General features: G+C 55.6%; 1 protein-coding gene across 3 annotated transcripts in view; it reads left to right on the plus strand.

Annotated features, from left to right (window-relative positions):
- NALF2 (NALCN channel auxiliary factor 2) overlaps positions 1 to 14,658 on the plus strand; it is a 32,418-nt gene extending 17,760 nt beyond the window's left edge. The window contains exons 2-4 of one of the 3 annotated variants that reach the window (XR_012675496.1): positions 6,276 to 6,447; positions 7,026 to 12,016; positions 13,693 to 14,658. Coding sequence is in view for 1 of the 3 variants with exons in the window: in XM_075161892.1 (XP_075017993.1) it covers positions 6,276 to 6,447; positions 7,026 to 7,438 (585 nt within the window). In the remaining 2 variants the exon portion in view is untranslated. Of the gene's footprint in view, positions 1 to 6,275; positions 6,448 to 7,025 lie in introns of all 3 variants that reach the window. The other 2 variants (XR_012675497.1, XM_075161892.1) reach the window with 2 other exon arrangements.
- Positions 14,659 to 16,685: the final 2,027 nt, after the last annotated feature.

Consider the following 16,685-nt stretch of genomic DNA (forward strand, 5'->3'; position numbering starts at 1 on the left):
CATCTGCTGTAACCGCTTCTTACTGCTGGTGAGGGGCTCCGCTCTCCCTGGGGTCCCCTCGGCGGCGGCAGCGCGGGGGGATCGGCCGGTAGCGCCGTGCTGGGGGGGCAGTTAGGTGGGGGAAATCCCCGCCTTGGCGTGAGGTTAGCGGAGGGCGAGCACCAAGTCTTGCCTTTTCTGTGCAGAATGAGGTTATTTTGTAGAGGAAGGCTTCCCGCTTCCCTCTCTGCCCTCGTTATCCTCCTCCCCCTCTGGTCTGCAAATCCCCCTTCCAGAGAAGTGGGTGCTGGGCTGGGGGTGCTGCCCCAGCCCCTGCTGCTAATTAAGGAGAAGAGGTCGTTGGAGCTGGGCCGGGCTCCCTGTGCCATTAGCAAAATTTTCCTGGGGGAAACTGATTCCTGCTCTAATGGGAAAACGGCAGCTCGTTGGGTTAATTCCAGCTGGTGGGCCCGGTGGGCATCCAGGCTATCCCAAGCACTGCATCCTCTGCAAAGGTGTTGCATCCCAAGGATGCTGCTCCATCCCTGCCCCTTGGTTCTCCTGAAATTTAGCTGGGGTGGTCCAACAGGCAATGCCGGTGTTTACAATATACTGTCAGCAACTAGAAGGCATTGAAATGGCCAAATTACTTAAAAAAAAGGAGTATGTTATTTTGTGCAGAAATACTAAGAACGCAGAAGGACTCTGGAAAAGCTGTTTGATGGGGGATGCTATCCCGGTACTGACAGGAGGCAGCGGGAGAAGTGCAGGCAGCGGGAGAAGTGCAGGCAGCAGGGAACTCAATCTGGCACAGAAGCGCCTGCGAAAAGGCCGTCCCTCTGACTGCTGCTTTCAGATATCAGTGGAAGTGTGAGCAGACAGGTAGCTTAATTAGATAGCTCTTGGAAATCCAATTCATTTTGTTTCTTTTTAATATCTTTTATGATGGGGTATTTCGGCACACCTGCGAAATTCAGATGCAGCTGGATAGCCTGTCCTCCTCCTCACATATAAATTGGGTGTCTGAAGTTGGCCCCTTTCCTAGGCAGCAAAACTCCTTGTGCTTTCTTGGAGTCATCTAGCCAGTCCTCTGAGCTAAAAATGCAGGAAGAGGGCACCGAAATAGAGCTTTTTGGAGTTCAGGTCACTTATATTTACTTGGCCAGGCTGGACATCAGCCAAAAGCAAAAACAGAATGGAAGAAACGCTGATTGCAACGAAACTCCCTTCCTGAAGAAACCATAAAGGGCAAGAATGGAAAACAATGAGCTTTCCCCCTTGATTTAAGCAGAGAATAAATTTCTTCCTGTCCTAAATTCTCACACGTCCTTTATAACAGCGAGAGAAAGCAGGTCGTGTGGGATAAGCTCCGAGATACCTAAAGCTGTGGAAAACCCAAAGCTGTAAGGCTGCTGCTGGAGCATCCCGGCAGTTTGCTCCTTGCCTGTACCGCTGACGGGCGCGGACGTGTGATGGGAGGATGCCGGTGTCTCCCGTGGGGCAGCTGCCAGCCGCGTTGTACCTGACTGCCTTTATTTCTGGACAAACGTGGGCGGTTTCCGTCACGTGCAGCCATGGGAATGCCTGCTGCAACAGCCGGCGGACCCGCAGCCCAGCGAGCCAAGGGCTGGACGGGACCGGGGCAGCCGCAGGGCTCCGGTGCTTCCCTCTGGGCAGGTGGGTGTCCTGGAAAGGAAAGGGAAAAGGGAAGGCACCCGGGAAATCCTGGTGCCTGGTCACAGTTCCTAGGTGAGAGCATGTCCTGTGCCCTCTCCTGAGGTATCAGCAGCTCTTTGCAGCCTTTCACTCAGCGTTTTCATTAAGTTCATGGGAATGTCGTTGTCTGAGACCCCAACCCTGCGCCAAACTTCCCTGATAGAAGTCAACAGAAACTTTTTAGGGGGGAAACATGCAGATCCATGCAGACTCTGCTTGTGCAAGCTGTGTTTCCGTGGGAGAGCGGGATGAGCCCGAGCTCCTTCCTACCAAGCTCTCGGGAGTCTCCTGTGCCGGCCGCCCCTTCTGCCCGCGGGGCCGAACCGCGGGTTGCCGCGGCCCCAAGCCGGAGCTGGGCGGCGCGGGTGACAGCCACGGTCCCCAGCCAGGGGACCCGGGGTAGCATCCCTCCTCACCGGGCTGCCCGTGTCCCCAGCTGGGAGCCGTGAGTGCGCCCGGGGCCTGGGAAGCAGCGCGGGGGAGAGTCGGAGATGATTGAAGTGCCGGGAGGGAGACTCGCAGGAAATGTGAGAGAGTAAATCAGTCAAGCTCGCCTAAGTTATGACTAAATGGGGAGCGTGATACATCTGCAAATATTAGAAATGTGTAAACACAGAGGAGGGAGAGGGATGGTTTATGGAATGATTGAAGGGAATGAACTTTTGGATGGAAAAATGTAGGTCAAGTATGAAGGAAAACTTGTAGGCAGTGAAATAAGTGCTTTCAGCGGTAAAACAACCTCCTCGGGAGACGCGAGGAAGTCCCACTGATGGAGACACTTAACGCTAAGCCAGATGAGGGCCTGGAAAACAGGGTGAGCGGGAGGGATGGACTCGGTGTGTCCCGTCTGGTCCTCCCACCCGCACCCTCCGGGCTGGCAGAGGGGGCCGGGCACACCAGCGGTACCCGTCTGGGTCCGCGCAGGCTGCGCGGGGCTTTGGGGAGGTCCCCTGGGGCTGCCGGCTGGGAGGACGGGTGACCTTGTCCTTACGGAGCAGTTACCCTGCAGGCATGGCTTTTCTCTCGTCGGGGTCCCCGTGCAGCACCTCTGTGCCCCCCTGGCACCACCGAACAGTTCGGCCCCGGGGAAGCGGGGTGCAGCCGCCTCGCGCCGCTGCTCGCCCCGGGGCGGGGAGCACCCGCCGCTGGCCCTGGGCAGGGTGCTGGCGGTGGTCACGATGCAGATCTGATCCCTTCCCCGTTCACGACCCGTTCGTGGACGGATGCTGGGGTCCGCTGTTGCACGTGCGGTCCTTTAGCGTTTGCAGCAGAATTTTTGTGAGCAAATACAACGCTGCGAGCCGTACGTAAACGATGCGCTTCACCTATTTGCTATTTATTGTTCATTGCTGTGGAGCCCTGAAGAGCGTGTGCGCGGGAGAGACTTAAGCGGCAGGACGCTGTTGGTGCTGTGTGACTGGCGGGCTTGTCGCATAGAAAAAGCCCAAACGATTAATCACAAAAAGCGGGTGGCAAGTTATCTTTTTCTGGTACGTATCTTAATTCTTGTTTAGATTTGCAGGCTGTTTGTGGTGTAGTTAATGCATCCAGTTTTTAATACTGAAAACTTTATGACTTGGGGGAGAATTCATCCCACCCGACTGCAGCCATTTAAAATCCAAGCAGCTAGTCGCGACTAGCTGTCAGAAATCCTCTACAGTCAACAGGGAAAGGGAGCAGCACCCCGACCCCCTCGCTGTTGGGTGCTCGGGGTGCTCCGGGGCATGTGTCGTCCTCAGGATGCCCTCCCTCTGTTGCCTATAAAGGCAGCCCAAATAACTAACTCAGATAATTAATACTAATTAATAACTGGTTTTTAGGAGATTGAAATTAAGGAAATTCACCCCTTCCGAATGCCTTAAATCTCCAATCGACCTAAAAACTCTTCGGAAAACATGTTTCGTAGCCATTTCCACGGGAGCGCTTGCTGGGGGCAGGTCTGGGTGTGTGCCCGCTGCCTGCCCAGCCCGGTGGGCTGCGGTGGGCTGCCTGTGCCCTCTGACAGGGAGAAGGGGAAGGCATCGCCTTCAGCCGGTGCCCCTGCCTGCGGGGTGCCCCTGCCTGCAGGGTGCCCCTGCCTGCGGGGTGCCCCTGCCCGGGGCCGCTGCCCGCTCTCCCAGGGCTGCGTGTCTCGGTCACCATCCTCGGGCCGTCCCTCCCGGAGGCCTCCCCCCGTTCCAGGCTGTCGCATAGCCTGTCTTCGCAGCTGCAAGCTCTTTGAGGCGGGGACCGCTCCGTTTTGCTCCAGATGACACGTGTGTCTGTAGTCGTGCGTAAATAAGGGTGGGATTGCCAAGTCCTCAGACCAAAGCAAGGATGGCTAAGTCCTGGGCGGTCAGTGGATGGCTTGAAGCCCGTTTTATACCTTCTGGTTCTCCATCCCATCTATCGTAAGGCGTCACTGTCCGCTGAGTTACGTCCCATGGAGAGCAATGCTAGATGCTTTCCCAAAGGAGAAAAGCTCATCGTGCTTGTGGAGTGTCACGTGCCACCCCACCGAGGGGTCCTTCTGTGTCCTCCTCACGGTCCCACCGTCCCCCCGCTCCCGACACTGTCCCCGAGGGAGGACACGCGTTGCGGCTGGGGTTGTGGCATCTCTGGAGCACGGGCTGTGCTGGCCCTGCCTGTCTCCCCTCCTCCTCCTCCTCGGCCTCGGGGGAATCGGCTCAGGCAGATGCAGGTCCAGACCTCGAAGCTCTCCCTCCTGGTTGTGTCCTCACGCTCTGACTGCAGAGTCAGTCCCCTCTCTGGAGCCGTCCCACTTTGTCTAAGTAATTAACGTCCAATGGGCCAGGGAGAAAAAGCAGGACTGACTTTCCCCACGTCCAGCTGAAAGCCCTGACCACAGGGCTATTGCCTGCTCTGAAAGGCCTGCTCCATATATTGTGTCCTGGTCCCGATTAAACTTTTTGTGATGAAAGTTTCACCAAAACTAACGTGCTTCCATGAAAATTCTGGTTTTCATGATTTGGCATTTTCCAGGAAAAAAAAAAAAAAAGAAACTAAAATAACTTGCCAAGAATTTCCCAACCAGCTTTAATCCTGAGACACTACCGTGGTCCAAAGAAACGATGATAAGGATCTATGGAAACATGGGGAAACAAAGAAGTGATGTTTTTAAAGCCTCCAGAAAATAAAAATGCAGCTGGAAGAAGGAGCATGGGGTTTTCTCCAAGCACGCCGAGGAGGGAAATTCATTCCCTTTGAATCACGGGGAGTCCTTTCTAGTTGGTTTCAAAGGAAGTTGGATGTGGTCATGAACATGACCTTAACTCTGTCGCTAGTGCCGAGATATATTCATAGATGAGCTGGAAGCGCCACGGAGGGTGCTGCTCTTCCCAGCCGTGTCATGGCTTTCTTGCAGCCTCAGGAATGACGGCTGACCATGAGAGACACGACATCTCCCTCCCTTTTACAGCGAGCGAAGACAAACAATTTCCACCCGTGCCTGATGCTCGGGAGATAAAGGGGGATGCGGGAGATACGGTCTTAACCGAAGCCATCTGGGCTGTGCCCGGCCGGCTGCGATGGGCACGAACGCACGGAGGGTGGAAGGGAAGAGCTGGTTTTGCTGGGGAGGGTCGTCTCGGTCAGCTGGAGCTGAAAGCCGCTTTCTCTCCGCTGCTCGCGAGCGGCTGCGGCAGTGGCGGTGGACCCGAGGGAGGGGCACCGGGGACCGGACAGGCTGGAGAGGCAGGGGTTGTGGCACAGCCTTGCATCTGCAGTCGCAGGTGAACCCCCGGGTTGCTTTTGCTTCTGGAAATGCTGCCAAGCACAGCTTCAACCTACGTGGAAAGTGGAGCGGAGCGCACAGGGGCACCTGTACTGCTGCTTGGTACATTCGAGTGTCAAAATACGCCTGTAAAATGAACGTGCTCCCCCCAAGGTCTGCCCGTTTGAGCCAAAAGAAACGGCACAGCGAAAAGTGCCCGATTTCTGTGAACTGGGAATCTCCCCCAGAACCAGGAGGATGGGTGGGCAAGGTGAGGGGGGTGTTACTTGGTGGCAGAGAGGGACGAGCCTGAGGCTGCAGCGGCTGCGTGCGCGGCATCCCAGCGGTGCCCGCCTGCGTCTGGCCAGCAGCTATTCCGCAGGCAGAGACCTCGGGAAATTTCCAATAAAGATCAGCCCACCGTCTGTTTTGCTGTCCCACGTCCCATGTTCAGAGCCGATGGGGACCAAAGTGCTTTAGAGGAGGCGTAAATCCCTACCTGCCCCGGGGGAGCGGCGGGGTGTCTCGGGGAGGAGGAAGATGCTCTGGGACGGGCGATAAGCGGTGCTTGAATTTTTCGCATGATGGACCAAGCTCTCGGGCCACCGGTCCTGGCAGTCACCACAGTCTGTTGCAGTGCCTGTCTATAGGGGACGTTATTCCGGGTGGTTAATTAGCTTTATTTTTGTGGTGGATTTAGTTTGTTAGATGAGTTCCACAGTCCCAGCACTTCAGCGGTTTATTTTAATTGATCGGTGAGTTCAGTAAGCAACCCCGATGTACTGACCCCCATTTCTCGTGTGAGCTAAGAGGAGGTCTCCCTTCCCCCTTCACCCCGTGACATCTCCCTCTCGCTGCCTTCCCCTAGGCTGTCTACAAGGCCTGGCTGTGCTCCGAGTATTTCAACGTGACCCAACAACAGTGCCGACACCGGATCCCATGCAAGCAATACTGCCTGGAGGTGCAGACCAGGTGCCCGTTTGTGTTACCGGACAATGACGAGCTGATCTATGGAGGTTTGCCTGGCTTCATCTGTACGGGTAAGGAGGTCCGGGGAGCGGGGCCGGGCTCCCGCACCGCCCAGGGGGCACGGGGGCACGGGGCAGGGGTGGGTGCTGGTGAGCCCCGTCGCGCTTTGCAAGCCACGCGCCAGATTTTGAAGGCTTTTTGGGGCGGAGGGGGAGGAGGTACAGCGTGGAAACACGTGAAGCGCTGCCTGACTGCCGAACCGTGGCCAGCGGGGGTGAGGTGTAAGTGCTAATGGAGACACGGCCACAGCCCACGGCTTAGCGCAGGAAATGAAAGCCCTGCCTCTAACTGACAGCTAAAGCAAGCATGAAGGGGCTGAGGGTGACGGGATTAAAGCAGGGCCGGGACATTTAACTGCTACAAGCAGCATTTGGGGTGTCCTGTACATGTCCAAGGGCTGCGGTCTCTGCCTGCACACTGGTCCCCGCAGGCTCGCAGCCCCACTGGGGGCCGGTCCCAGGGGGTCTCGGTTCTCAGACCCTGCCCATCCCGCAGCACGTGGCTGGCAGGCACCGGGGCTCGGTCCCTCTGCAGCCCCGTCCGCGGTCTCCTGCTGACCCCCTCCTCTTCCTCCGCTTCCTTCCCGCAGGGCTGCTGGAGAACCAGCTGCCTGACGAGGAGGCCAAGTGCTGCGAGGTGCAATGGGACTCCTGCGACCACCCCCCAGACAGCAACGACAACACATCCCCCAAATCCACAGCCTCAGAGTCACTCCATTTCCACCGCCACGACCCCCACCTCCATCACCAGCAGCAGAACCACTACCACCTCTACCACCACCACCACCACCAGTACCACCAGCCCCACTCCCCATCCTTGCTGCCGGTCTCCGCAGGGTCTCGCCTCGGCAGCAGCAGGATCAGACTGTGCGTGCTGGTCCTGATGCTTCTCCACACCATGGTGTCCTTCTCGAGCGTGCACGGCGGCAGCGGGGCGGCCGGCGGAGGGCTCAGCCTGGAGGCCCTGCCCGCCCTGGAGGAGAGCGTGGCACGGGACGAGTGATGCGGAGGGGAAAGCCGACCTCCAAGAAGAACGCCAGATCTTTTTCCACTAAGGGGGGCACATGCTATTCCTCCAATGGGAGGCACGGGATTGGGGGTGACGCACACACACACACCCCCGCACATACCCCCAAGAGCTGCTCGCCGCGGGGCATCCCCGTGATGAAGAGTCTCTAATGCGCACAGGGCTGCGGGACTCGGCTTTGAGAAGGGTTCGGTCAGTAGCAGCCGGGCAGCGTGGCGTGCCCGGCCTCGCCGAGACGCCGGCGCAGGAAGGTACGGCTCGGGGGCGGGGGGAGCGGAGAGGAGGGGGTCCCTTCAGAAGGGGTGTCCCCCCGGGACTGCCGCGCATCTCCCGGCCGCCTGCCGCGAGTGCCTTGGGCGCCCGCACCCTACCCGCCTGCGACATGCCAGGGGTTTGACAGTCAGCCCAGCCCCCCTTTCTTTTCCTCCTCGGTCTGTAAATCCCGCAGGGCCAGGCGGGCAGGGAGGCAGCACTTCTTGGCACAGCCTTGCCCCCCCCCCTCCTGTCCCGGGGGAAAAACCCACCAGCTCAAGGCAGAACCATCCTCGTGGGGTGCAGCGTCCTCAGCGTGGCATTGCCCTCGCTGCTGGGATTTGGGGGACAGGAGTGGGACGCTATTATGCTACACTGTGGTACTACTCGGGGTTCATCTCATTACGTCCCCGACCTGCTCCTCCAGCCTTGCCTCTCCTGCTCCTCTGTGCAAGGAGGTGGAGGGGGAGGGAGGTGGCACAGAGCAGGCGGGACATCCCCAGCATTCCCACATCCCACTTTGCCAAGCGTCCTGATGATTTGGTTTAACCTTTTTTGCTCTCTTTCTTGACCGGAGTGGCTGGTCTCCGAGAGGAGTTAGGGAGATGTGACTCCAGCAGTGCGCAGGCTAAGCGAGGGAGTGGGATCGCGCATGGTAACAATTGGATGCAGGGCGTCAGAAGGCATCCTTCCACGCTTCCCAGCTACAAATCATCGACTGGATGGCAGAAGGACTGGGCAAAAGGGCTGGAGAAATCTGGCTTGTAGGGAGAGTCTCCCACACAAAGAAGAGGCGCTAATAAAGCCCAGCTGGGGAAGAGAGTTCTCGTGAATACTTTCTATCCATGGATGCCCCCCAGATCAGAAGATTTCTAGGAGCCCAGCTGGGACAGCTGAACTCAGCCGGGCAAGGTGCTGGCTGGTGCAGCCTCATTTGGCTCACTTGGGTTTTTTTTAGCCTGAGCTCAGTGTATCCAGGGATTCAGCCCCAACAGACATCAGGTCCCGCTTTCCTAGGAAACTCCCAAATTCTCCATCCACCCACCAGGAACTGTTCCCAGCATGAATACTGCGAGGTGGTGCATGGGGGACGGCGCTGCGCCTCCGGGCCAGGCACCGGAGACAAGGAAGTTCGTTCTGGGTGTGGGCGAGGGGAAGGAGGAGGGTGCGTTTTAGCACGAGTCGGCTGCAAAGCGTCCTGGTCGCGATACGGATGCGAACCTGCTGGTTGCCTGCAGAGGACGTGTGCTAGGATGTGTTTCTAGGCTGCCTCTTGACGGGGAGCCTACAGCAGATGCGGGGTGGATCGCTGCAGCCCTGCTGGGAGGCGGGGATGGAGCAGGAGGAATGTCCTGCTGCACCTCAAACCGATCCCAGATCCCTGCGAGGGTCCAAGAAGTCACAGAGTTGAGGACTGTAAGAGTTTTGTGGTCTGTTGAGGTGAAGCAAAGCGGAGCAGAGCCCCATGAGCAAAGCTACTTCCTACCCGGCTGGAAGAAGGAAGTACCAGGCAGCTCGTGGGAAGGACAGGTTTCCTGATGTTTCCAGCCCATTTCCAGACCAAAGAGGCTCTGAGAAGCAGCTGAATGTTTGATTTCTGCTTTGACTTGAATCTCAGAGTTTTGGGGTGATGTTTACACGTTACCAGTTGCCTGTTACCAAAGTCCTGCAGATACAAAGCCTGTGAACCCGCGGTCCCGTGGTTGCTGGGCTAGGAGGGTGCTCAGGGAAGATGCAGTGTTTCTCCAGCAGATTTCCTTGCTGTTGCTACCCCGAAAAGGTAGGACCGTTCTCATTTGACTGTTCCTCACAGCATCCGTCTATTTCCAGTCTAGTTTACATCAGTCTGAGAACTTGGACGCGCAACAGTTCAGCAAATAGGGATCCGGCTCCTCCGTTTGCTCTGCTGCTAAGACATGAGCGGTGTAGCTGCTTTGATGACTCGCAAAAGCGTACAGCCAGCCCGGGGGAGGGAGCACAGCCCTGTGCCTGCCTCGAGACAGCCGCATCCAGTTCCTTCTTAAGGAAATTAGATTTTTCATGTACTGCCAAGAGTTAAGCTAATTCCAGGCGCCTCTCGGAGATAGGCTGCATCCAATCTTTGAACGACTCATCTAGAGAGAGAAGAATAGCCCAGTGTGGTGCGTCAGCAAGTGGCCCTGAGTCACTGGCCCTATTCATTGTCTGCTGGTGAGACGCTGAGCAGCGCCCGAGCCTGCGCGCTCGCAGGCGGCGTGGTGGTGCGGGCTCGCGCCTCTGCACCGCCCGCGCGCGTGCGAATCCTGCGCTGATACCGTCCGGGAGGGGAGCGTGCCCGTCAGCCCGCCTTGAGGCTCTTCTGCTCCGCCGGCGAGCAGAGCGGTGGAGCAGTGCCTTGGTGTCAGTCCAGGCTCGGGCGGTTTCTGGTGGCACCCAGCGCGGAGGTTTTGTGATGGGGGATTTCCACGGAGCTGCGGGAGCGAGGTCAAATAGCCCGGGTTATCTTCGGGGACCAGGGGAGGCCGGCAGGGTTTTGCTGGGATGACCTGGGAGCTCTGACAAATGTCTTCACCTTCCATACCGTCAGCTGATGAGGTTCACCTCGGGAGGCAGGGCGCCCAGGCTACATCCCAATGACCGGTCTGAAAGCCGAGCCACTTCAAAAACGGGGTTTTTGTGTGACTGCCGAGGAGGTGCAGTTGCATCAGCCTCGTCAGCCGGGGAGCGAGGAGGCTCTGCAGGGCCGTTGTGCTGTAGCCGGAGGAGATCCGCACGTTTTCCAAGCTGCGGCTTCCCAGGAGGTGTTCACGTGAGGGTAACGTGCCGGGTCGGCAGGGAGGCTGCCGGGTCCGCGGGCAGGGGGAGCGCGCGGGGTGCGGAGCCGCGCTGGCAGGCGCAGGGCTGGGATTTTACCTAGTGTGACTGGAAGGAAAGTGCTGAGTCTTCACAGACCAAGGCTTTTGGAAGGAGTTCTTTTATTTAGCGAGTCTGGGCTGCTGTCAATAAGTTCTGTGGTTTTAGGGCACCATATGCTGTATTCAACACTTTGCCAATCTCGTTAAATGAATCCAGACTAGGCTGTTCACAGAACAGGACGGAGCAGCTGGAAGCGGTGTATGTCGCAGTCCATCATTATAAGGCCGTCGGATAAAAATCTTCTCTTTGGTCTGACATTACAACCTTAATAATCCTCCATCCATGTTAGCTTTATCTTTGCTATACAAGAGAGAAGTCCAGAAAGGAGATGTTAACGTTGTCTCAGTTAATGCCACTGACATTATTTTTATTAAAACATGGAGTGAACGTGCCCGCGATAAGGAGGGAAGGGTTTCTCTGCCCCGTGCGTGCAGGTACACCTCAGCCCGAGCCCCTCCTGTGCCCAGCGCAGCCCTGGGACCAGGAGCCCTTTGCAGAGCCGCGCTCCTGCAGCCACCTGGGACCTTGGAAAACGCCAGGATTTATCCTACCGGGAATTGAAAACCAAGGTGCTTTCTCCTTTTCATTCAGTGATCTTATTTCTTCTCCCCAAAGGTGCCATGCATTGGGATTAATACGTAAAACCCAACCTTTCCTTCAGTGGATAAACTTCTCTCTGCTCGGAGAAAAATGCCCATCGGAAAGCAGCGATTCCTCCCTGCCCCCCCTGGCAAGAGCCCTCCTCTCCCCGAGGCGCGGGGCAGCGGGGGGGTGACGCTGTCCCCGCGGGGTCCGGGTGCAGGAGCGGGCAGGGGAGCGGCCGGGGCTGCGGGAGGAAAGGTAGCCGGGTCCTGCCCGGCTGGAGCGTTAGTCCTGGGTTTTGCACTTTAATGTAACTGCCAGTTGTACAAATTAATTAAAAATAACTGAAGAAAAATCCCAAAGAAAGGCCCTGCTTCCTCTGGTGAAGATTAATCATTAGTTGAGCCTTTTTCTTATGAAAATACAGATCCATGGTAGCCCCAGGCAAAAGATTCCCAGGGAGAGCCCTCACCATTCGTGCTCTGAGTTAGGGAAATCGCTTTGAAAGCATCTGACAACTAAAGCAGAACATGTTGAGTAACTTGGCAACACTCAGAAAACATCTTGAAATGGTTTTTGTTCAACACATTTTGCTTTGCTTCAATAGGAGATGTCAGGGCAGTTCATTCACTGCCACTCAGGACTGCAGGCGATGCTGGGAGACGGTTCCTCCGCCCGCGTTTAAAAAAAGAAAAAAGAAAATCCCTGATATCTGCTGCTCCGGGGGCAGGATCCTCCTCGGCGATGCGATGAAGCCTCCCATTGCCGAGCTCTGTCCATCCCGTCTGGCCGGCGAGGTCTCCCCGCGCCGCGTTGGCAGGGGAGGTGGGTGATTTACAGCCCGGAGCGGGGCCGTTTGCGGTCCCCCCGTCCTGCGGGGAGGGCACTGCCTTGAGCTCAGCCTTGGGATTGAAGGCTCTGCCCTCAAAAAGTCGTGCAGAGGCTTGTGATAAATTATAATATGATACCTTGCTACCGCCCCGGAAAGGAATGCCTATAGAAATTGGTAGAGACAAAATCAGGACAGAAACATACTCAGGTTCTGCAAAAATCCCCATTAAAATCTACGCGATGTGGCGCACAATTTTGTGCATAGACTTTTTGAGCTGCCCTGTGGCTTCCCGTCCACGGGGGTATAAATCTCTCTTAAATTATACGTGAAAGGTTAGGAAGGGCAGTGTCTGATGTTTAGGCAGGACCTTGGTAACGATCTGGTTTAGCCCATCGAAGTCAGCTCTCGGGCATCCCAGCGGGGTGACAGCGGTTCCCACGTTAGGGAACCCCGTGCTCGCCCCTTCTCCCCCCAGGAGGAGCCTGTTCAGGGCTCCTGGATCACGGCAGCTCTGGGGGGGCTGCACAGGTCCAAGCATCATTTAGTTTTATTTCAGGAGTGAAGCTTTTCAGCAGCTCTTTTTGGGTGTTCTCTTTGGGCGAGTGCTTCCAGTGCTGTGCATCGCTGCAGGGAGGGGGAGAGGGACGTCGCCGCCATCGGCTGCTCCGGGGCGGTTTCCAAAGGGACCTGCAGTTCTGCCCTTCTGGGATGAAGGGAGCAAAGGAAATGCTGTGGCCGTACGCAAAGGATAAATAATTTTCAAATAAGGATCGTAAAAAAAAAAAAAAAAAAATTCCTTTTAAAAGTTGTCGGGGTTTTACCAAAGCGCTCAGCCCCTGCTCGCAGGAGTGGGCGCTGGCGGGCAGGAGCTGGGCTGCGTCACCGAACGCCGGTGCTGCAGCTTCCTCTTGGGCGGCCTATCTCGCACTTTTGTTCGAAACAAGGCCAGGAGTGGTTTCCAGTCTTCTTGGCGTTTTATGATGATCCTTTTTCAGCCCAGGAAGTCGACAACTTCGCTTGTTGTAAACTGAAACTCAAAAAAAAAAAAATTAGGTTTGGCTTATGAAATTTGGGGTTTGGTTTTACCATTTTTAAACGTATCTGGGAACGGTACGTGCTTGAGTTGCAAAACAAAAAGACATTTCAAGCCAGACAGTTATTTTTTTTTATTTTGAAACTTGTCAAAACAAGCCATATTGATAATTATGACCAATTTTTTTCAAATTGAGAAATGTATCAAGAACAGCCCTTTCCCACAAAACCTTTCATTTTCAAAAAATAAAATGAAAAAAATCAATCACACTTTTTCTGCTCGCACAGTTGGAACTGGTGGCAGTGGATTCGGAGAGAATAGCAATTTGTAAGGAATTCCAACCAGCTCTACTTAAAATAGCATCCAGCCAATTTCTTGGGGGCAGTAGGCTGAGCGGCTCCGTGGTGAAAGCAAGCTGGAGAGCTGCCCTTCCTACCAGGACGGTTCCAGACCAGGATAACACACCTGGGGAGCCGCTTGGGAATTCCCCGCGGGAATTCGCCGCCGAGGTGCTGCTGCCTGGCAGGAAGCATGTCTTCTTCTCGAGGTCCTCAGCCGGCGGTGGGTGCCCCCCGCCATCCCTCTAACCAAGCTCTATTTTCTTTTCCAACCCAAAATGAATCCGGCTTCTTCTAGCCCCCAATGCATGCAGACGTCGCGGTTAGGGGATGCCTTCAAAACCAGACGTACTCCTTCTTCACGGGAGTTTCGATTTGGAAGAAATTAAATGCGCTGGTCCGGCGGGGATGCCGCAAAGCGAGAAAAGCGAACGCCGCGGCTCAGCGAGAACCGTTTCGAGGGGGAGTCCTGGAGAGAGCCCCAAAGAAAGCGTCCTCGCCCCCTTGCCCTGCTCCATTCCAAGCGTGGGAGATGCCGCTCCTGGCAGCCGAGGCGAGGTCTCTCTGCCCCTCCGCTGCCGGCGAGGGCCGGGCCGGGGGGGTCCCGGCACGCGGCAGGCGCGAGGGGCGCGGGGGGACCTCGGCAGGGCCCGGAGCCCCCCCGGGATGGCTTTGCCTGTGTGTGAGCAGGCTGCTTGTGACCGAACCCTTCTCAAGTGCTCGTGAAATGTCGGTGGTTACAGAGCTCAGACCTACAAAAAAGGTCCTTTTACAGTACATGGTGGTGAGGTGAAAACAAACAAACCATACTGCTGAAGTCAAAATATTCTTTCTAATCCCCCTGCCCGGTTTCTCTTTCTTTCCAGCTTTCTTCCTCTGCCTCCCGGACCCTCCCTCTCTGTTCCCACCCCCCTTCTGTTTCTCTTTCTCCCCTCTGTCATAAGAAAGTGACTGTGTCCTCGAGGGGACAGTTTTCTTATGCCATTTTATACACTGTGCTTCATGTTTAGAACTTTTTTGCACTAGTTCCTATTACATTTATTTTCCAAAATGGTTTGACAGAAAACAAACGAAAAAAACCAACAAAAACACAAACCCATGCTATAATTCAGTTGTATTAAAAATATTATCCTACTACTCTCTGTGTTCAATAGTCTCTGTACCTGTAATGCTTTCAGTTCTGTTGTATTTTGGGGCAGAGGTTTTCTCCGCTCCTTGTTTAACCCAGTAAAGAAATAAAATGTTAAGAATTGATGATAACTTCCTCCTCCCTTTCTCTGTGGTTTAATTTGGGCCGGGTAGTCCCGGTGTGCTGCTCGGCCGGGGAGACGCGGTGGGACGGGTGCCGGCCCCCGGCTCCCCACCGGAACCTGCCCCGCAAACTCGCTCGCTCTGTCCTACGGGTGTTTTTTTCCTGCAAAATCCAATCTCAAATGGAGGACAGAAGAGGCAGAATGGAGGGACAATAACCCTGCCTTACTGAATTTGATTTCGTAACCTTTCTTTATATTCTTTTGTTTCTTGCCTTCACATTTCTTGCCATGGGGCTCACCTCAGAACAATAGGGGCAAAGACTGTCACCAAGAGATTCATCAGAGAATAATGACTAAACCAGGGTATCCAAATTTTGCCCAGCTGAAGTCCACACCCACATATAATCTGGAATTAATTCATCTGGACAACAGATCTCGGCATGCAACAGAGCTAGGACACTCCGCTCCAAATTGAATGCTGCATGCCAGGCTGCAAAAGGCCATGTAATAAAACTCTGAAGTTACACTTTGGCCATTCCTACCCCGAGCTGAAAATTCGCAGTTTGGAAAGACGACGAAGAAAAGAGAGCAAAAAAAGGCATGAAATTGGACGGAGATAGAAATCATGTTTTAAAAAGCGGATTGGTAGGGAAGGCCGACGGGAGGGGGAGGGCGCTGGGAGGCATCGGCTCTGCCGTAAAACCGGGGCGGAGAAGGAGAAGCGGTGGGTGCGGGAGGGGAGACGTGGGGGGCACGGCCGGGGAGTGGGGTGTCTGGTGTGTAACTGCATGAGGGGTTGGGGGAGTAAATAATTAGCAGGATATATCACGGCTAGAACCGAAGGCGTCATTTGCTGGCCTCTCACAGGGTTCTCGTTCCTCTCTGCCCAAACCGAGTCGTCTACAAGAGACAGGTTTCCTTCGTGGCTCAGAAACAAAAAAACCCTGTATTTACTGGAGTTGCTCAGAGAGAGGAGCCGGCCCGGCAGCGGGAGGCTGGGCTGGAAGGTCGTGCTCGGGAGCGGGGCCGGGGCTGCTGGCTGGGCTGGGCGCGGGGTCCCTGCGGCTGCACCTCCCCTTTCCTCGCCCCGCAGGGACGCCTTTGGCTCCTCTCTCTGCCCCACGCGGAGCCAATATCCACATTCAGCCCTTCAGCTGCAAAATCCAAAGTGTTCCAGAGCTGCCTGTGCCCCCGGCAGCCTGCGCACCTTCTTACAGGTGGACACAGGTACAGCCGCGTTTCTTCCCTGGGCATCAGTGGTAGCAGATGGACTGGTGCCTGATCGGCATTTCCACAGTGCTCTGCTCGGGGTACCCACCAGCTGGGGAGAAGGTGGCATCACCCCTCCTTTCAGAGGGAGCCATTGCGTTGATTCAACCGCCTGGTTGTCTCTTTGTCCACAAAACCCGGGGCAGGAGGTTTGGGATACCGGGACAGGCAGCTGGGAGCGTCACGGTGCTACTCCCGGTGTGGGCAACTGGAGATTGGCATTATCCAGCCCAATTTTAACTGAAACCGTGCTGTTTGCTTGTTTCTTAAGTCACATTAAGTCACCTACAACCTCTCACAAGGTCTCCAGCAGCAATAACTGTGTGAATGCCCACCAAATTTCTCAGCTTTGGTGGGGACAGTGCAGATCTACAGAAGCACTGGCCAGGGACAGTGGGGTCCTTTGCTCTAAAATCCTTTTGTCCTGCTCCGTTCCAGCCTATTGTTTTGATTTTCAGAGAGTACCATGTTCTGGTGCCGCCAACGTGTAAAAATAAGGCAAAGTCAAGATGGTTTCCAGGACAAAGCATGAACATGAACTTCGAATGTAGAAGCATGATGGCCAGCAAACAGAACCAGGGGTCTCTTCTTAATTGCATAGAGGGCTCACGCTTAGCCCCGCAGACAAGCGGAAGAGCATCCACCAGAGGCTATCTCCGGAGCAGACTCAGGTGTCGCAGGTTAGCACATATCCTGCTGAAGGCAATTAAATCCAAACTCGGGTATTTCTTAATGTCTGCAGGCCCCTCCACTTGCTTTTAACGTACCT

This window comes from Calonectris borealis, chromosome 13 (genome assembly GCF_964195595.1).
Source record: "Calonectris borealis chromosome 13, bCalBor7.hap1.2, whole genome shotgun sequence".
Taxonomy (NCBI): domain Eukaryota; kingdom Metazoa; phylum Chordata; class Aves; order Procellariiformes; family Procellariidae; genus Calonectris; species Calonectris borealis.